General features: G+C 30.3%; 1 protein-coding gene across 1 annotated transcript; it reads left to right on the top strand.

Annotated features, from left to right (window-relative positions):
* The first annotated feature begins 1969 nt into the window (after positions 1-1969).
* On the top strand, positions 1970-22479 carry LOC122710747 (cholecystokinin receptor-like). Its single transcript, XM_043928793.1, has 9 exons — positions 1970-2284; positions 6246-6360; positions 14907-15104; positions 15606-15791; positions 16285-16463; positions 18788-19015; positions 20578-20822; positions 21709-21839; positions 22372-22479. The coding sequence occupies exons 1-9, from the start codon at positions 1970-1972 to the stop codon at positions 22407-22409; spliced, it is 1635 nt and encodes a 544-aa protein (XP_043784728.1). The 3' UTR covers positions 22410-22479.
* The last annotated feature ends 307 nt before the right edge of the window (positions 22480-22786 follow it).

Raw genomic sequence — 22786 nt, 5'->3', positions numbered from 1 at the left:
ACTTCGTTAAATTCTTGCTCACTGTTCTCCAATCAAACTTGATTCCACAAGAGACCATCTCGCGCAACTTCAATTCAAACAACTCATTTGTTACTCAAACTTTTTGCATTTAAACTATCTATCTATCTTATACGTAATAACTTTTTTTCCTCTTCTGTCACTGTTAAGTTCATATAACCATACGAAATATACGAAACGATATCGAAATTATTTATTTTTAATCATAAAACTAATTGTTCGAAACTTATATTTCCTTTCGACGAATCTCGTACATGATTTTTTTAATTAATAAAAATTGTCGTTCTCTTTTCTTTCTTTCGAGATTAAAGAATAATATTCGAACATCGGATTGAAATTTATGTATATAACTTTTCACGAGATTTCTTTTCAGGTAGAAAATTTTCAATTTTATATCTGAACTTGGAACAAACTTGGTTGATAATAAAGGCTGACGAAGACGAATGCCGACGAGTCGTCGTGATCTCGTAATGAGTTACCACGATTCAGCAAGTTTATATTCCTAACGATATACACGATTCCCCATTGTGAGATCTTCTCACTCGAAACCATGTAATAAGATTTAACCAATCTTCTTTACCGTCTGCGATATTTCGTTTAATAATAGTTTAGTTCAATGATAAATGAGAGGGATCGAAAGTTTGTATAAGCTTTTCAATATAGTTTCTTAACAAGCCTTCTTAAGTATTATTGTTATATTACACTCAATTCGTACAAAATTCTATTAAGAATTATATAAATATATGTATATATTTCTTAAAATAATGTATATTCTAATTTAACTTTGGAGGCATTTGATGCTCATTTTAAATATTAAATTAGATGTATTAAGACGATGACTTTAACTTTAAAGGAGTTTAACATTCTTCCTAAATATAAAGATGGCGGTGGTAGTTAATGATTTTCTTCGAAATTCTTTACGTATGCAGAACCATATCCATCGTGATGTACTTGAGGGTAACATCTGCAACAGGGGTCAGAGAAGCCCCAGGTGCTTTACAGCTGTCATATCCGTTAAATTATTCGATACACCGTGTGCTATTTAATCTATTCAATTTGATCACAATCTATGTCATTTTGATGCAGTTTATGCCATAAATGTGACGTTTTAAGAGAATATTAAAAATTCTTGGGATCGTAAAATTTCTCGAAGCGCGAGGAACTAAAGCCACGATTTTTCTTTTTAAATATTATTTTCCAACTGTCATTTCAAAATGATTAAAGCAGCGAGATACAATGTAATCGCAGCTATAAATTTGAAAAAAGTTACCAGAAATATTTTGAAACAATTATAAATTTTATAATATTTTGAAAAACACTAGTTAGAATAATAAGAATAGTTATTTATTTATACATTGAGAGAAGAGAGATTTTTTCTTATTAAAAAGATATTTAATTTTTTTCTTTCTCATCTTAAAGAAGCAAAATATGTACACACAATTTATTACACAAATAAGAAACAAAATCTTTTCCCATCCTAAACAATTTTTATTTAAATCCTATAAATTACGTGCTAAAAATTTCCATAAAAATTTCTTCATAAACTCCTTAATAATCCAATGGAAAGATGGACAAGAAGCGATTAATAACTATAAAAAATTATAGAAACCACGATCAATGAAAAGATGCAACAAATAAGTTTTAAATTAAAAATTGATTCGAATAAAAAATATTATACATATATATTCAAATACACGAAGATTTTACTAACAGATAAATCTCTCTTTATTTTTTTCAGAATCGTTTGCGGAATATGAAAATCAAATTTACAAGATGAAGAGAATCGATTCCATCGAATAGATATCGGCACGATTCTTAAGTTTCCAATCGTTTAACATCGATTGCACAGAGCCGACCATCCATGGATGGAACATCGATCAAATTATCGCGTTGCACAATATCGTAAATCCTTTTAAATAGGGTTGAATTGTGAACGATCGTTTTGAATAAAATGATGAAGTCGGCCACGAATTACAACGAAACCGATATCGGCACGATGACCAATTATTTTGGTAATTCCGACTTGGATCAATCGTTCGCCACCAATCTGCCCCAGCCAACAACTACGTCCCCCGTTTTGAACGTGACAACGTTGCCAACAGTGGCGGCCACGCATTACGGCCAAACGAATCTGCTCGAGAGTTTGATAGTCCCTCTATACGGAATAATATTTCTCCTCTCCATCGTTGGGAATTCGTTGGTGCTGATCACCCTGGCACGTAACAAGAGGATGAGGACCGTGACCAACGTTTACTTGTTAAATCTGGTAAAAAAAGAATTTTCACATTCATTTTTCTCTAATATCCATTTCACTGATTGATATTTATTTATTTACTTTTTTTTCCTTGTTTCACTCCAATTTCCATCTGGATAAATGATCGACTGAACGAGGGGAATTGTTATTCGATTATTTTTATTGGATTAATTTTGTAAATAAAATTTTACGCCATGTTTTGAAAGATGGATTGCACGTGATTTGCAAGTGATTAATGGTTAATTTATGAATTTGGAGAATATTTTAGAGCGAGGATTGTTCGAACGAATTGTAATTTTTTTTTATTAAATTTTGTTTCCACTTTTTTTCGGATTTAAATAAGCCGAAGTGAAAATTGAATAATTGGCCGATAGATGAAGAATTTTTCTCGATTTAAAAATTTTATTTTTCGTATTTGTTAATTTGAATATCGAGCAAAGTAAAGTAATGAGATTTTTTTTGAGGTGTAGGATATTATAGTAAGTTTTTTTCCATTCATTTAACCTGTTACACTTTAAGATATGAATGATGGATGTGTTTCAGAACGGTTAAACTTGACAAAGCTTCCGGCAATATCTATTGGTAACGAACACGGTTCACGCTTTAACGCGAGGCGCACAATAGCGTGGTGAATTTTTAGCAACATTTATTCTGAAAACAAAAATTCCTTTGAAAATAGATAATTTCGTAGGCTATCTCGGTCAAACTTTATTTAAAATAAGAAAAAAATGCTACTGCATTACATGTAATAATACAAATAATACATGAAACTTCTAGAAAAAATATCTATGAATAGAAAAAAGAAAAAAGATGTTCCTATCCATTATAGGCATTATATTTATTTATCACGTGTACGATCTTGAAATGCATTCGATATGACAGATACAACAGATATTCTATCCTAATAAGATAACTTAAAACTAACATAAAATAATACCATTCACTAATTATTTTGACTAATTGAAAATTACAGGAAAAAATATTAAAGAGATGAAAGTGGAATCCCTTACTAAATGGAAGATAACAAGGGTTATAAAAGTAAAAACTAATGAATCCAAAATTTTATCTTTTCGTATACCGTCAATTAGAGACGGATTAATTAATTCGATGATCTAGGTCAGTAATTTCCAACTGAAATGTTTTATTCAAATTTTATTCAATTTTTATCAGTTATTAAAATTTCTCAAAATTTTGTCCAATTTATTAAAATGAAGAAATTATTAGAATTGTGTGTGGATCATTTTACATTTTCGATATTTTCACCGAGGGAACCGAGGGATTGATACAAAGCAAAAAATTTGATCATTTTACTACTTCAATCCCATTCTTGCACGAAATATTCGTTTTTCCTTCGAATGCACGCTACTTCTCAACAAAACCTTTATTGTTTCCTACGACGAAATCGATTTTCGATCAATGCCGTCAAAGAGTTTTAATCTACGTACTACGGATTATTCTCCACGCATAACGAACGGAATCGAAACCTACTATCTATTTTTCCTTTATACAGAGAGCTATTTCTCTGTAATTGCTTTTCGATTCTGAACATGTACTATGCTAAGTGTAAAAAAAAAAAAAATGTAGAAACAGTCATATTAATGTCTAAATCTAATAGATAGATCTCAGTATAATTTTTTAATAATTCCTTGGTCGTCTAGTTTTTGAATGTATTGTAAGTACTTGATATATTTCTCTAATTTTCAATAATTTAAATATACCTTAGGATGGAATGATTTGCAAATTTGAGAAATTGAACATACTTGTTATAAGATGAATGTCATCGTTCAGAGAAAAACTAATAGTCCATTTGTATCTTAATGTTAAGCGATAAAACCGATAATTTTTCATTTTTTGAGAAAAATTAAAGGAATCGTGTTTATTTTTATTTCGCGAAAAAACACATGAAGCAAAATTATAGAATAAGAACGAAAATGAAAATCCAGTATAATTAAGTCGCGAATTAATCCTTGGTGAATTTACATTAAAATTAGATTCAAACCTTTGTACATATGGTTTTATATATATATAATTTTATTTCATTTTTTTTTTCGACTATTTACTAATTCTTTGCCTTACATTTTTAATTTTCTTAATTAAACGTAAATATAATGTTCGAAGAAAATCTTTCTTAGTAATTCACGTAGTTTATTATAGAATTTGAGAATTTCTATTTTTGAAATATTTGAAAAATACTAAAAAATAAAAAAAGTAAAATAAAACAAGAAAGTTTTATATGTCAAAATGTGATAAATCACTGATAAATCGGGAAAAAATGTAAATACGGTGTATAGTACAAAATCGTAAATTCAAATTTGAGCGATGTAAAATATTCTGTATTTAACGATTCGATGCAATTCAATAAATTACAGGATTATTTTGTGTGAATTGAGGTTTGCGACACGAATTCGAGTTTACTCTACGGATTTGCATAAATACTATACGTAATTTATCGATTATTTTTGATATTTTTAAAACTTGTTATTTTCCGCAGTAACTTAAGTTTATTTTAGTTTAATTTTAAGAATTGAAGAATTATTTTTCCAGTTTAATTATTATATAATTAATTAATCGATATTAATTAATTCCGAATCACGCAATTATAAATTAACTATTTCTATAATGTACAATATACAATTGTCATATAATATTAAATCGAACTATGTAATATTAAATTAGCATCAAAATTGTACGAATTTTAAAATTATTGCAATATATATAAATGGACAATTAAAAAATTTGAAGGAAATTTATAAAGCGAGAAATATAATGAAATGCTTTAATAATTTCCCTTTGTTGTAATTAAAAACAGAAATTAATTTTGATATATAGCTTTCTACATGGCTTTTCCACAAATTAAAAATTACTTTTTATCTATTTCTTTTATTCAATCAAAATTCAAATATACAAATACATATATACATTATTTTAATTGAAAATCATTTTTTCACAAATATAAATTTTTAATTCTCGAGACAATTCAGATAAAATGGTAATAAACACGAGAATATAGAACAATGTTCTGTTGTTCAATAAAATTAAATTATACAATATATATTTGATGAAGAGCTGTAAGACGACAAAATAATAAAATCTCGCCGATATTCGATTAATTAATCCAAATGGTATCATACGTATTGAGTGATATTGTTGAATTTATCGATGATCGTTAAAACACGATATTTGGAACAAATTCGGAGCAAAACTTCACCATTAATGATACACATGAGATTGGAGAGGTAGGCAGAATCTCTATATCGTTGATTGAATTTCTTGTCGTGCTTCACTGGAATAACAAACATCTATCGGTATTCTAATTTCGTTTCACTGTTTGCTCACATTTTTCTTAATGCGTAGGAGGTCGATGTTCTATAAATTTTGCAGCGAGATTGCGTGAGGAACGGTGATTGCATTCTACAGTGCCAATTTTCAGTCGAAGTTTAATTTTATTGAAGTAGATGCGAATAAAGAGGTATCGTCACGATATCACGGATAAATTAAATTCGTAAAAATATTATTCATTTAATCAATTTTGAATAGTCATTCTTCTCTTCGTAATTCTCTTGTATGCTATCTCTGTACAGAAATGATTGACTTGTACTACTCGTTTTGTATGCTATCTCTATACAGAAATGATTGACTTGTACTACTCGTTTGATCATGATCAGTTTGCTCTACTTGTTCAATTATGACGCATCTCTTCTACTTTGTGTCTGTATTTGATATAATCGTCTTATTCCACTTCGTCTGATAACGATGGCATTAATCCACTTGTCTGGCCACGATTGTTTTATTCAACTGGTTCGTTTGTATTTATTTTGATGAGAAAGCTTTAAATGAGAATTAAGGTAGAGATAAATGCGCATAACTTTATAACATTGCTCAATTGTGTTACAATTTATTTTCTACTTCACTCGAATTAAATTTCCATGAAAGTTTACTTATTTTATATATAAAATATTTCGTTAATTTCCAGGCGGTTTCGGATCTGCTGCTCGGCGTCTTTTGCATGCCTTTTACACTTCTTGGACAAGTTCTGAAGAATTTTGTTTTTGGTATAACGATGTGCAAACTAATACCGTATTTTCAAGGTACGTATTATTCGATCGTTGTAATATAAAATTAATTTGGATTCCATTCCATTCTCATTCAAAAATTTAATTTTGAAATATAAAGTGAGATTTATAATTGAATAAGAATGCTTGCATATTTGATAAATATCGCAGAAAGAATGTAATTGCGATACTTTTGCGAAATATAAAGACAATTTTGCATTTTAATGGATAAGGAACGAAATTTTATAAATAATATAGAAATTAGAATATTGAAGATTTACTGGTGTAAAATTACACGTCAGAGTAGAATTATTTCACGAGATTTTATATTTTTAACTTTCATAAGTTTCTAAGAAAAACCGTGCTACAAAAATGGTAAAGAAAATAAAAAGGTTTCTTGCTAGTATCGACTTTACGATTTAGTTCCAAGTTTAATCAGATTTCCAATTTTTGTATCTAAGATACGAATCAAAAAAGTTTTTCAAATGATTGACGCTAATCACTTTTAGGATCTTATTTAACTTTTTCAAAATATGAATGACATTATTTCACCAATTTTTTTTTTCTAATATTAATGATATAAAAATAATTTATATTTACTTAAAAACTATACATATTAGAGATCATGGTTTATAATTACAATATATTGATAAACACGTATGTAAATGTATATGTGTTGAACACGCGTGGAAAAAGAGATCTCCAAATATACGTATTTGCATAAGCAAATATTGGAGCAAAAAATTAAAATCAATAGAATCAATGAAAATTTATAAAATGTTTTTAATATTTAATATTTTCCTATATTTTTCGCAATTATTCGATTTAAATATCGGTTATTATTTTTATCAATTATTATTCATGAAATTAGTAAACGTATATCGTATTAAATTTCTACGAATTCTTTTCCGATTTATAAATTTATACAATTGTATTTCCGCTTTAAAAGGAATTGCAGTGAATGGTTGCTCGAACAAAGGATTAATAAAATACCAAAAAGAGTTCGGTATACGGTTAAAAAGAGAAAGTGAAACGAGTATTAAATTCATTTATTTAATGAATTAAACGTTATCGGTTATTAAATTATTTTTCGAAATAATAATAAAAAATGGAATAAATCGTGATAAAATCTTATGTCAAAATTCTACGTCACAATTCAAATTTAATCGGTTGGTAATTTTTATTTTACAACGTTTATCTCTTTTAACTAAACATGCGTGAAAAATATCATCGTTCCGAAAATATCATCGCATTGAAAACATGTTCGATAGGTCGAAATTGCATTCCAAATACAGCTTTGCTTTGCTACATAAAATAGAGATGACTGGTTGGGTGGAAGATGTCGTTCAAAGTTGAGCTTTAGTTTCCAACAAATTTTAGAAATGTAGAATTTCGATCGTATATCCGCGGATATAGAACAAACTGTCATCCGTAAAAGTTTCGAAGCTGGAATCAATATATAACGAGTATAAAAATAAAAAAAAACTGAAATTATTAGCATTCAAAAAATTCTAGAACGTTATAAGATAATTTAACGTTCACGTAGAATGATATTAAGTATACGGATGTTTACTCTATATACGTATATATATATATATTCCATCTTATTCCATAAAAATTTAACGCCATATCGAATTCTAAAATACCAGAGAGGATAATTTACTTTCCCCGTAGAGAAGATTTGATACGGTTTGGAATTTAATAGTATCCTTTGAAGTCTTTCATTTACTCTTTGAAGTGACTTCAGAGGGGGCAGGGAGGGGGGTTGATTTCCATTGATATTATGTTTTCAGAAATCGAATTTTCTCTCGTTCTCTCTCATTTCGAGATTGATCGTACATTAACCGAACGAAATGGCAAAATTTATTCATTACTTTTCCTTCTGACGAACTCTAATAGATTATAAATCATATGCGAATCCAGCGAGTTTTTCCTTTCTCTCTCTCTCTCTCTCTCTCTCTCTCTCTCTCGACGCGTAGAAGAAAATGAGCGAGTTTGAGGTTAGGACGTAAAAGAAAAATATTATCCGAAATTTCATTTTATAGACATGGCTAAATGTATTCTGGGATAATATGTGCGCTGTTTGTTGCCCGACGTGAGTGGAAGATATTGTAAAATAGAAGAAAAAAGGAATATTCGGGTGTCAGGTTATATTGTGCGGACGATGCGTGCGTTGAATAATCGTCGAATGGAGCAGTCGTTGAATAGAGATCGGGAGCAAATAACATTTCGTGTTGTCGAGTATAATTTGCATTTTCAGATTGTTTGCTCATGCTGAATTATTATATCGTGAACTGGTATATATTGTAAGGATAAACGTTTTTAACACGTTTACGTTTGTAGGTTTCTTTTTTTTTTTTTTTATCAAAATTAGTAGCTCTGTAACAATTATTATTAATTCCTTGCTTATTAGAGTTCATTCAATTTTACCTGATACGACGATGGTAAATTTGATTTAATTGATTGAATTAATTTCTATAATTATTCTGACACTTCATCGAAATATGGTGTTCGTAATATCTCGTACTCATACCGATATATTTTGAACGTTGTGAAACATTAAACGTCCAATTTAATTTGTATCTATTATAATGTTCATCGAAAGTTATATATATATAGGAAGTGATCTGAAAGCAATGAAATATATTCAAATTTGTAAATAGGTGATAATACTCTCAATCATAATAATTGTACTAATATTTATTTGTTTATTTATATAATTTATCGAAAATATATATCATCTACAAATTTATTCCTACATTAAAAATTTCACGATTTAATGAATTGTTTTCAGTTCAGTAATATTTTGAAATTGTTTTATTCTATTCTCGTTATTTTAATTATTTCACTTTGTGATATATTTTTTCTTAATGAAAAGTTGTTCATTTGGTTCATTCAGTTTAATATTGTTTCTTTACTCAAAGTAAAGAAAGGAAAGAGGGAAGAAATAATGAAAGGTTGTAAAAACAATATAAAGACAATCACGTTCGAAATAAACGAAACTGGACTATCTTTCTTTTATAATCTTAAAAAAATTTTTTCATTTAACTTTTACTTCTACGATAATTTTTTTTTTTTTTGGCAAGTTGATGTTAGGAATTTCTCTGATTTAAAGAATCGATTTTTTTTCTTTTTTAATCCTACTAATCTATAGAAAAAAAAACTCCACAAATTCCATAATAATGACGCGTATAACTTTGAAAGAGTTTTTTCGAAATTAAATAATTTTTTTACAATTTCAATTATAAAATCAATTTGAAGTATTCGATAAATATCTCTGTAGTAAAAATTAAAATTGCAACTCCGAACGTTTGATTATTTAAATTCGTTTCACTGCTTGGAACATTTATCAAGATGAGTATTATAAGCAAATATAAACTAGTTACGTTCTAGATAGTCGTCATAGTCCACTGCATTGTCGTACGTTTTCGAAATTGAAGCTCGCTGACAATTTCTAACTGCACACGATCTAACATATAAATTAGAAGCACACACATTTCTATAATCTGAATAATTTTGCAATAAACCTAAACGATTACATCTGATACCTGTAAACTTGTATGTGCCTTGTATTCAAGCATAACCTTGCCCAACGAAGATGGTAATTTATACAGTGGCCTGGGTAAAGGGCCATTCAATAGGGGTTATGAAAAACCTACCCCATAGTTTGCATAATTCAATCTAATGAAATTCAAACGTGGCGGCGTTACACACGTATGAATTTTACTTTCTTCTCTTTGGGAAATAATTATTTCGCCACTGTTATTAACGTCTATAAAATCTCTATTTTAAATAAAAATAATTTATTTGACGTAGGGATGATAATTCAAAAAATTTGAGGAAAAAGTTGCAAATAAAATGAGGAAAAAGAGGAGAAACACTTTACGTGTTGAAATCGTAGCTTGAATGTAAGTTGAATAAACACGTGTAGGCGGTAATAAACATTGAGAGTTTATATTACGCGATTAAATTTTATTTGTGCAGAGTTTAATCCTTAACTGAATCGAAGTTATATAATGAAAATTTCTTTCTCTATATGATATATATATAATATATAATCCAGTCTAAATTAAAATGTCACATATCACAATAATCATAATTAAAATTTATTTTTAAAACGATATTTCCTTTGCTCTCGATAACTCGTCTTCCTCGATTCTGTAAGTTAAATATCAAATATTCTTTCAAAACATGGACACAGTGTATTGAAATTTGAACCTTTGTTTGACTTGATAACAAGTTTCTCCTACTCGAGGCCATCTCTGAATTTGTATGAATTTTATTAATTGTTTTCTTTCAGTTACCAGTAATAAAAAAGTACAACTGCCAATTTTCTTTTCGATATAAAGAAGAAAATACGTCTTTTTGAAAAAAAAAAGTAAAATTGATTTTTTAAAAAAAAGAAAATATTATTGTCCCCATTGTGATTTCTTATGGAATGCAGTTCGAGCTGATATATTGTTCTTTCTTATTTTTATCCTATCCTATTTCTTATCATTTTCTTTCGTACGAATGAGTATGAAACACACATACACACACACACACACACACACATACTATAACAAAAAATATAATCCTTTTTTCTTGTCCTGGTATTCCTGGTATACATTTTTCTTTTATTGTTTTTATTGAAACAAGAAATTTTTATCTTTTTATAAATATTATCGATATTAATTATCGATATTAATATTGAAAGTTCAAGAATTTTTTCACGCAAATATCGCTCTTTATCCGTGATTTAACGCCTAAGCTATGAAACTTATATTGCTTAGGTAGCCACCTTTAACTTAGAATTAAACGCAAGGCGAAGCAAGATTGTTGAGGCGTGCTGCGTGTACTTGAATAGAAATTATCATTGTTTCCGAACTGTTGTTTCCCAAACTTCGTCTCAGATATATTACCATACTAGCTTAAATTAAAGTTTTCCTTTTTCATTTATCAACTTGTGGATATAAATCGATAATAATTAATAATATTAATAATTAATAATTAACGCGAGTTGACAAATCGAAATCGAAGTTGTTTATCTATTGAATTTTCTCTCGGATAAAAAAAAGGAAAATATAATTTTTCAAGAGAAGGGAAAAAGGGTTCGATTTTCTAGCTTCGTTTAACGAGTGTCGAGAGATCGACTTTTATCGCGGGACGCGAACAATTTTTATGGACCGGTAAAAGAGAAAACGACTATTTGGGGAAAAGCCAGACGGAAAGTGCAACAGGAACGAGATCACCTACGGCTAGTGAAATACGTTTTGTAATCGAATACCGACAGAAAACGAAGTTCCGTGATCGAGAATGCTACCTGTATTATTTACGTGTAAAGAAAGAAAATCTGGCGTTTTCGAATATATATTTTTATATATTTTTCGTTTTTAATAAACTGATGCATCATGAATCATCTAATTGTCAGAACAGAACGATTATTATAATTAATATTTTTATATTCTGTGTGAAAATATCGAGGCACGTATATTTTTGAATTTTTTTTTCTTTTTTAGGCAACAAATAACGTGGAAATAATAATTATAATGAAATTTGTAGTAGTTGGATTTCGCGTTAAGATTTAATATATAACGGAATGAAATATTTTACTTTACAGGTAGTAACGTAATATTATACGTGGAAAATGAAATATTCGAGTCAAATTTCTAAATCTATTTTAATTTATCTAAATGTTTTTTTTTCTCTCTCTCTCTCTCTCTTAAGAATTTATTTGTTTGACCACAGCTGGTTCATTCTACTTGTCCGACCTCTTCCATTTGAGATTATAAAACAGCATGGCTGGACAAGTAGAATAGGGTAGACAAATAGAACAAGAGACTGTCGTGGTCAGCCAAGTGGAATAGGAAAGTTAGGGTCAAACAATAGGATAAAATAGTCGTGGTGAGAATAAAGTAACCACGATTCAAACGAATATAGAAGGAATTTTAATGGAATTTTGGATTTAAAAGGATTTATCATATGAATGGTAATTTCTGGCATCTCGTCAGATTGATCTCAGATGTCTTTTCATAAAAGTAAAATAAAGACGTAAAGACTATGAATTATTTTAATATTATTATTTTAACGATACTATCTTTTCGCGATATATTTTTATCTTATTTTCATCTCATTTTCATCTTATTGTCTCTCTTCACTTTAGTAAATAGTGATAGAATGATAGAAATTTGCATGAGTATCATTGTTGGCTCATCAAAGTTGCAAACTCTAACTTCGATATAATTCACTCAACTATCATTTAATTAATTAAAGTTAGATATAATTAATCTTCTCGAAAGATATCTTATGTGAAGTAACGAGGAAGTATTTTTTTTTTCCTTCCTTTGTTCAAATGAAATCTCGCGTCTGCGAACACTATCATTAATTCTAAAAGCTTGAAGCAATTGTGCAACGAACCACGAAACTCTTGTACTGCAAAAAACTCGAGTACGGAAATATTTTTCACGGCAACCACATGAATTTTTCTTTTCTGCATTTATTTAGATAAATAAATAAATTATTTAGATAAATTCGATCCCGAAAATGAAAGTATTAAAATATTTCGCATTATAAAAATACGTTTTACATAAATTTCGTAAAATTTGTTATTAAATTCTGTTGCTTCTATTTACAAAATCTTTTTTAAAAAATTCTAAATTTTAAAAAATTGTAACGCGAATCTCTAATCATGATGATTGAAAAAGTTTTTAATAAAAATTTATCGAATGTTTTACACATATATTCGATCTCAAAGAATGCGCATGCTCGACTTTTGTTACTGCTTTCTAGTACGATATTACTTTTTCACGTCTCTTGGCCAAACAGATAATTTTTCTTTCCAAATTCTTAAAATATTTGTTTCGTTTTATAAACATTCTATTTAAAATTGCGACTTATTTTAAATATTTAAAATTCACAAATATATAAAATACTTTTATAACGTTTATTGTGTATATTAAAATATTTGAATAATAGAATATAAACTCGTCGATTGCATCGATTCAATAATTTTGAAACATCGCGAAATTGAAAAACATTCTCTGACTTATCGAATACTTGAATCGTTTGATACTTTTTACATTGAATTTCATCGCACGGAGAACAATATGCACATTCCGTGAAGTGTGCGTTCGAAGGGTTTCTATTATTGAAAAGCTAAATTGAACGCGAATAAAAGTAGAAGTACCTTATTCGCATTTATCTTTATAACTTTTATAAAATAGAAATAGTTAGAAATAGAATAGAATATATTTAATCTTATTTATTTACATAATAATCACGACAGATCGAATTTGACATTAATTATACAATGATACACATATATTTATCTGTATAAAATCTGTAAAATCTGATTAATTATTAATTAAGAAGAAAATGTTTTTTAATACAGAATACGAATGGAATAATTAAAATGGACAATGAATAGCTTGTTTAAATTCAATCCTACGTTTATTTGTAAATACTAAATACAATTTTATCACGCTCATAAAAAAACGAGCATGCACGATTTATTAGGATTACGATTATGTTAAATCACACGTTTCGAGATGATATTAAATTTATTGGCAGAAAATCGGATACGAACGCGGTATCTCGAATGCGTTTTCATATAAACCATCGCATTCGTTAAATGCAAAAAAAAAAAAGCAAAAAAATCATTTTGTTCCGAATAAATTTGAATTTCTGAAAAAATATTCACCTCCTTAAAACTCTTCGTATCGTTTTCGTTTGCATTTCACGGTTGATTCCAACTGTGCATACTTTACTCTTTGTAAAAACTTATGCTAAGAACACAGATGGTAATGGAGATTAATGCCCCAATTTGAGGAAGAAACTAGTTTCCATATTCCTCCGAGAAGAATCGTTAATTCACGTTGAAGTTGTACAACCAAATAAAATGGATGGTGGTAAAATTAAAATAATACACGACGTTGCTGTGAAATAAATTTCTCTAATTTAATCATTGATAATTTATTTATTTTTCGTCGATCAAATAGGATCGTCCTTTCTATCTGAATCATATCTGATAAATAATAATAATAATAATAAAAAAGAGAGAAATACGATAGATGTTTATGCGAATAATTGATACATGAATAATCCTCCCTAATTATTTGTATTTTATTCCATTCACACGAGTGAAAATTAATTATTCAAAGATAAACTATTGTTGTATAGGGAAAATATTGATTCTGTGTTGGCGACACGGTTGAATATTATCGGTAGCCAAGATTTCGTATTCATACTCGGCGCACAACAAAGAACGATTTTATAGATATAATTAAATATAGTTAATGACAGGAATTATGAAAGATATAAACGAGAGAATTAATGTATCCAAGGGGGATTAAATTATCTATGCTGTGTTTATCGAGAGAATAATTTGACGTTTATCGATAGTCAAGATATAAATTATGTCTTTCATATGTAGTATATCCTTCATCCACGGAGAATATCGATAATATTTCAAGCGATATTCAATAACGATTTCAGATCGTTTATTCTTAATATTACAACTATTCTTCTTTTTGGTGAGTGAATTTAATAAAAATTCATTTGAGGATAATATTTGAGGGTAATATTTTTATCCCTTCCCTTTTCAGCCGTGTCGGTGTCTGTCGGCGTATGGACACTGGTCGCCATCTCTTTGGAGCGTTACTTTGCCATCTGCAGACCACTGAAGTCGAGAAGATGGCAAACACAGTTCCATGCTTACAAAATGATTGCCGTGGTTTGGACGGCCAGTCTTACGTGGAATGCGCCAATTCTCGTTGTTTCGCGGTTGAAAAGTATACGCGATGGTAAGAAATTTTTAAAATTTTTTAAATTAAATTTTTCAAACAATACTTTTAACAATTTAATTTATTAACTAAACTCGTTAGTTTTTACAGTCTTTTTTTTACAAAAATAAAAATTTCTTTGCCAATATCGATTTACAAAACACGTTTCTAACTTTTGAGAGAGATTGGATGAAATTTGTAAAACATCTATAAAAAAAAAAAAAGAACATAGAATCTAATCAAGTATTTTACTTAAAAAGAATCTGGAATATTCTTGCACCTTCTTGTATCCAATTAGAGAAGAATAGATATATTCGAATCGAAATTCGACAAATAAATGGTTCTCTAACTTTTTAACACTAAGAAAGGATGTTTCTTTTTTTTTTTCTCTCTCTCAATCCGATCGGAATTCTTCCTTTGAAATTCACACGTTCCAATAAATTTCTCATATATTCCACCTTGTCTCGAGGATTGTCCCCATTTGTTTGAAAATTTAAGAAGTTGAATAGCGTGCATTTACAGGAAGACAAAAGTGCCGGGAGGAATGGCCGAGCGTTGGCGCCGAGCGAGCTTATAATCTTTTCTTAGACGGGACCCTGCTTTTAGTTCCCTTAATCGTGATGAGCTTGGCTTATTCATTGATCGCAGTGAAACTTTGGAGGGGATTACGGCAGGAAATTCGTCAGTCGTCGAATTGTCAACAACGTCGTAAGTGTTTAATCTTCATTAACCCGAATGATCAAAAATCAAAAAAAAAAAAAAAAAAAAAAAAAAAAAAAAAAGGAAAAAAAAGAGCGAACAATTCTTCGGGAATATTTCGATGTTTGAGGATAGAAAAGAGAATTCATTCAAATTTCAAAGACTATTTCGAAATATATTTCTCTCGCGATTGTTTCGAACGATAAAAAATAGTTCGTAAATAGTTCGTGAAAGAGAACAGAAATTCCAGCGGTCGCAAATATTTCTTTGCAAACATTTTAACTCGGGCAAACAAACCCGAACCGGGAATCATATCCAGAATAACGCGCGCAATTAAAGACAAGAAAGAGAGGAGCGAGCAAATCAAGCTTGCGACGATCCAATAAAACAGAAAAAAAAAAAAAAGAAAAAAGAAAAGAGAAAAGAAAAAAAAGAACCATTAGCCATTGCCCCTCGCTCTGAATCCTTATCCAATCCAAATAACCGAGCGCTCGAATTACAGTGGAGAGGATAGAATCGGCGAGGGCGACGGTGAAGAATTCCACGTATGACAAAGGTGATGGAGGGGCGAACACCACGGTCGTTCTCAATGCTTGCGGCGCATCCTCGAGATTAAGGCGAGGATTTCCCTCCTCCTCCCACGGATACTACCACGGCTCTCCCCAGGGAGTGGCGTCTAGGGTGAGAAAGGTGGCGACCGAATATCAGTGGGCAGGGGCATCGGAAAGTGGGTCGTCGGATTTTTTACTGACTGGGCGAGGGATCGCACCACATCTATTTAATCGTTTCACACACGTGAAAGACGACATTTCGGCGGCCGAAATCCGTGGAAAAGTGGAAAAAAAAAGTCCGTAGCGCGAGATCCAATTTTTGGATCTTTGTTAAGTCGATAAGATATCGAGTGTGACGGGGACTCTCGAACCTCCCCCTCTCCCCCTCCGGGATTATTATATCTTTACGATATTTTTTTTTTTTTTCTTTGAAAGATTGAAAGATGAGAAAGATAATGGGACTGAGAGTTTTGACGATTAATGAGATGTTTCGTTATTTGCTTCTTTTTTCTTTTTCGTAATTTTTCTGCGAATTTTTAAATAAAGTAAATATGGAGCGTGCTTGTTTTTTCCTTTCATTCTGACGTTAATTTAAATTTCCAGATTTTTTTTTCCTTTATTGTTTCATCTGCGGTTATCAGAGATATATTAATTTTAATTATCAGAGATGTATTAATATTATGGGAAACTTTTGAATAATTAAGTTATTAAATTATACCTCGCGAATAGATTATAAATAACAATACTATTTCACAAAGTGAGAAAAATTAATCGCGTTTAATTGTGAAATGGATTGTTACGTATTAAACATTCTTTAAGAATAGATAGCCAGGATATTTTAATATTTTCTGAAAAATCGTATTACGATGGTATTTATCTGAATAAACTTCATTGTTTCGCAATTTTGAAAAATGTCGAACTTTTTATATAAAATTCGTTAAAAAGTTTTTCCCCATGCTTCAATTTCTCTCAATTTTCCAACGATGAAAAATTGTCGGTTATCGTTTTTCAAGAAAATTATTCTCTTAAAACAACAATAATAATAATAATAAAAATACCAATCCGGAATATCTACGTTCAAAAAGATTGGATTGGTCAGTCTTTATATTAAATTAGCACAATTTTTCACGCTTTCCTCGCCGACCTTATATTACATTTTTTGCAATAGATGGAATGTTTGATGCCGTTGAAACACGTGCGGCCATCGGAATAAGAGAAGACGCTAAACGTGATAAAATATTGCGTGCATCCGTTTCGTAAGATTGAAAAATGAAATATCCAGAACTGTTCCATCAACGGTGTTAAGGAAAGGATGAAGGATCGCGCTGTATCTAAGCACATAACAGTTTTCATAAAAATCCATAAATTCGTTGTAAAAGGGAGGGGAAAAAAAAAAAAGGAATTCTAGAAATTCACCGAATTACCGATTTCTCGACAAATAATAATTACATTTTTTTATATCTATTTTCCATAAAAGAATATCTTTACGATCTTAAAGAAATTAGAATTATTATATAGTTATAAAAATGAGATTTTTTTTCAATATATAAAATTGCAATTGTTTTTAATAAATTATCGTAATCTCAAATATAAAATTCAACTGTTTTTCTCATTTGGCCATATCTTTCTAAATATCGATATGTTCTCTCATACACACACACGCGCACACATACATGTGAGCTCATACGCATCTAAATGCTCGACGGCCAATTTGCGTCAATATTAGTTCTCGTCTGCCACATAAATCGATTTAATCTTTGACTCCGTATCTCCTTATAGGGAGAAATTTTTATTTATCTCTGTTTTATTTGTTCATTATTTCAAAGTTCTTTTTTTTTTTTTTTTTTTTTTTTGTAACGAAAATACGATATTTTATTGACTGTTCACGTTCGGATTTCAACTTTATCCTCTTTATTAAAATACGCGTAAAAATATCATAGAAAAATAAAATGCCCTTTTGATTAGGTTAAAAATAAATTGAAAAATCTATTCAACCGTTTATTAAAAAATGTTTGTTAAAAATGAATTTTATTTTTCCCTTTTCTTTCTTTCTTTCTTTCTTTCTTTTTTATTATTATTATTATTTTTTTTTTTTTAATCTAGTTTCCGTATATCACACAAATTTCTCCGTTCACTTTTTTAATTTTGCCGTAAATAAAATACGAATTGTATCGTCAACAATTTTTTTTACAATATTTTCGATTTTCATATTTGCGAAGTAACGGAACTTTCAAGAACAATCCATTAAAGTTATGAAATTTGGAGGATTTTAAATTTCGTTTCAATGATAAAATTCGTATTTCATTTATTTCATTTATTACATATTTCATTTCCCTCTATAGAAAATAGAGTCAACTTTTTTCGGAAATATATTTTAAAAAATTTCATCTATTAAAAGTTATGATCTAGATTTTCGAAAATTAAATAAAATCTTTTTTTAATCTTTTCATAAAGATACGGGTTCCGAGAATGAAAGTATCCAGTGTGTTCGGTGGAAAATTAAAGGGATCGGATTTTTCCAATGAATCGAGAGTGCAGGCTCGCAGCAATGGAAATAATTGTGTTTCGAGGGATACGAAAGATTCCTCCAACGAGGAGCAACAAGATTCGGGCTGTCCATTCAATAGGCAACACATTATACGCAGCAACTACATGGGCAAAAGTATCGAAGCCAAGAAAAAAGTAAGTAAAATTAACGTTTAAATAAATCTAGAATTGATTCTTAAAAATCCAAAAAAGGATTGCTCGGATCCTTATCCTCCAAAATTAAATATTTAATATAAATTTTTTTTGCGAAATAAGAATTTTAGATATTTTGAATAAATCTATTCTAGAATTCTAGAATTAATTTCTATATTATTTTGATTTAATTTTCGAACTCTCTCATATCTAAATAAATCTTCCATCAAATTTTTCTTTGTCGAATTTTCTTCTATCACTTATAAATCAAAAAATATTGATATTAATCTTAGTACATTTTTTAAATATTTTGGATAAACCTAGAACGTTAAATTTTATTAAAATCCGTGGATTAAATTCTAATGGCTTCTCTCAGAACTCGTATTAAAGAAATACGAAATTATTTCATATTTTTTTCTAGTCGGTAATAATAAGTGACTAGTCTCGTCGCTTACGAAGTTACAACTTCGTAAATATAAAATGGATTTTTTTTCAATTTTACGTTCAAAAATGATTTCACGAGAAAGGATTTTCGTGTACATGCACATCTTTAATCCTACTTCTCGATATACGTTCGATCCGTGGAAAATCCATTTATCTAACTTCTTGGTTTTCCTTATCGCTTGTGAGTGACAGGAGGCTGTTGTATAATGCACATCCATTTTACTTGCGGTATCTCGAACATTGTGACGCGTATCAGGTTCGATTAAAATCTTTAGACAAAGATGTCAACCGATAAATTCTCATGACCCACCACAATATTAATTTTCTTTCAAATTAATTCCTCTTTTTTCTTCTTCTTCTTCTTTTTTCCTTTTCAATTTTACATCGAATTTATTGCCGTGTTATTAATTCTAGGTTTTTCGTCTTTTTTTTTCCCTTCCCTTTCCTTGAACCAATTACATTTTATGATAGATATAAGTTTTTCTTGGAAGCAATTTAGGCTACTTCTATTTGACGTTTAACATCACTTTAAACTCAGAACTTTCCATGTTTCTCATGATCGGTCCTTACCTTCTTATCGCAAAAGTTGCAATATCGTGAAACCTGTTTTTTTCCTTTTTTCGTTAAATTTTTTATTCCACTTCGAAATGACCCTTTCTTACTTTAATCGTACTCCCTTTTTTCCTTTAATGTTCACGTTCCTTAACCTAATTTTTCAAAGACAAACTAATATTTGTAATTTATTTCTTTAAGTCTTCTCAAAGTCTTACTTTCTTTTCTTTTCCTTTTCTTAATCCCGAAAAAGAATGATCCTTCTCTCTACCGCGATACGATAGAAAATGGAGTAATCTTACTTTATTTTCTTTAAGAAAAATAAAAAAGAAAATTTGTGTCTTTAAATTATTTTTAAAGAATTTGATATTACAATACGGAAATTCCTGTTTTTTAATAGACGTATCGTGTTCGTCAAAGGGATGCGTAATTAAAATCGAAATTTCTGTTTACCCAGTATCACGTTATATAGTTGATCTCAATCATTTCTTCTCATTCCTTTATTTTCCTGATAAATAATATGACAGGCCGTCTCGAAATATTCCATCTCTCCTGTTTGTTGTTCCCAGGTGATAAGGATGCTGTTCGTGATAGTGTTGGAATTTTTCGTCTGCTGGGCACCGTTGCACGTGATCAATACCTGGTATCTTTTCGCGCCAGATTTCGTGTATTCGACCGTCGGCAGCACGGGGATCAGCCTGGTACAATTGCTTGCCTACGTGTCGAGTTGCTGCAATCCGATCACGTATTGCTTCATGAACAGAAAGTTTCGTCAAGCGTTCCTTGGCCTCTTCGATTGTCACCGTTGTTGGAGGTAAACGCCTTACTTCAACCCATTCTCCCTTACAACAGATGATTTAATCGAAACAAGAGGTGTCTCATCAACAACGGATCACGACCCTCGAATTATAAATTTTTTTTTTTATTAGACAGAGTTCTTTCTCTCTCTCTCTCTTTCTTTGATCGACTCTTGGATCCTTGTTTACCCTCCTCTGTATTCAATTTTTCCCCAATTTTTCCCTCGGTTTGCTTCGCACGAGGGAGCTTCGTTGTTCGATTGTTGCGAAAAGGAGGGATTCGAAAAAAAAAAAAGAAGAAAAGAAAAAAAATTGAGAAGTATCGATATATATATAGTTTATATGAAATTGCGAAGGGGTGTTGCCACCCCTTGGACGAGACGCCAATTTTTCGCGCAGCATTATTACTCTTAACGCTTCCGTCGGTATCAAAAAAAATGATTCGATACACAAAGTTCAAAGTTTGCGAGTTGGAACATACGAGCAAATGGACGAACGATGGAATAACGATCAAATAACGGCAACACGAGTTGATCGTTGATCAAACGTATATTATAAATGGACGAGTAATGAAACAATTTTGTTTGTTCCCCGAAAACGTTAAACAATACAGGTAAGTACACCAATTAAAATTCAAAGACAAAGCGGTGTTTATCGAAACGGTAATCGAAAACGATGGGCGATCGCAACGAGATATATCCCTTCAATTCAATCCGATGTTTCTGCGGATAATTTCGCGACGAAATTATTATCCCGAAATGTCCAGTTCGGCCGAGTTTTCCAATTCGATTTTCGATAGATAGAAATCGATAGATATAAATCGATAGATATAAATCGAGGAATTTTTATTATCGTTTCAACATTCTTTTCACGCGCGAAAATTTCCGTTCCGATATTTTACAGAGTGGGGTGTAGAAACAGCGATATCGCGATGGCGTCGACCAGAAATGCCGCCCAAGCGGGGAACAACAGCGAGCTAAGCGGAAACGAATCGGCAGTTTATCTTGGAAAAGCTTCCCTCGCCACCAGATCAGGTAATCTTGTCTTGATTGATATCTCGTCGAGGAAAAAGAGAAAAGAAAAAGAAAAGAAGGAAAGAAATGATTGCTCGATGATATACGCGTTGTAGACTCACTGGAAACTTTGTACAGAAGCAAAGCAATAAAAGGGATGAAAGGAACGTGTAAATGAATTCGATCGATTTCGTTTCGATGTAATTTTCTAATCGCGTTATCTCGTTCAATTATCCAAATATTTCCACTAATTTTAACGCCATTGATATCGATTAATAATAATAAATAGAATATATATATATAAATCATTTTATTCATTCAACAAATAGATACGATAGATAAATATAAATTTTCATTGGTCTTATAATTAGAGATATTTTGTTTCTACCAAGTCATTATTCTCTAAGTCACTCTTCTCAATTTCAACAAAGCCGAGAAGATAAAATTGTCCCCGAAAGACGTTCGATTGATCAAATCAATTCCTTTAATTGTATTAATTGTACGGATATTACTGTTACTGTCGATGATCAAAGGAAAACTACTTTGTTTCCAGAAGTAGTACGGCTGTTGGAGGAGGAGGACCGCGTCTAGTATAGGCAGAACGTGTGTTTCACTGAGAATACGAGACCAAACGTTTCTTTGTCCCATACCGGTAACGAGCAGGACGATTTCTTCTTAAAGATATCTTGGCGTCCATCCACGGACAGAGTTCCTTTCTATTCTGGAGGGAAATGCCTCTCTGTTAACGATCTGCACCGTTCCTCGTCGCGATCATCCTGCGTCGACAATCTTAATTTCCTTTACGACTAAGATGGCGGCGCGATCTCGTAATTAAATTGTAAGTCTCGTCGTCCGAATTTATGATATGATTTTCAATAAAGCAAGATAATAATACAATTGAAGAACATTTTTTTTTTTCTTTTTTTTTTGGGAAGGGTAAATCGTTTTTAACCCTTTGAGTCTTGGTA

This window comes from Apis laboriosa, unplaced genomic scaffold (genome assembly GCF_014066325.1).
Source record: "Apis laboriosa isolate Shangri-la unplaced genomic scaffold, ASM1406632v1 scaffold10_cov145, whole genome shotgun sequence".
Lineage (NCBI taxonomy): Eukaryota > Metazoa > Arthropoda > Insecta > Hymenoptera > Apidae > Apis > Apis laboriosa.
The sequence above is the reverse complement of the archived record's forward strand: the minus strand, read 5'-3'. Positions and strand labels throughout refer to the sequence as shown.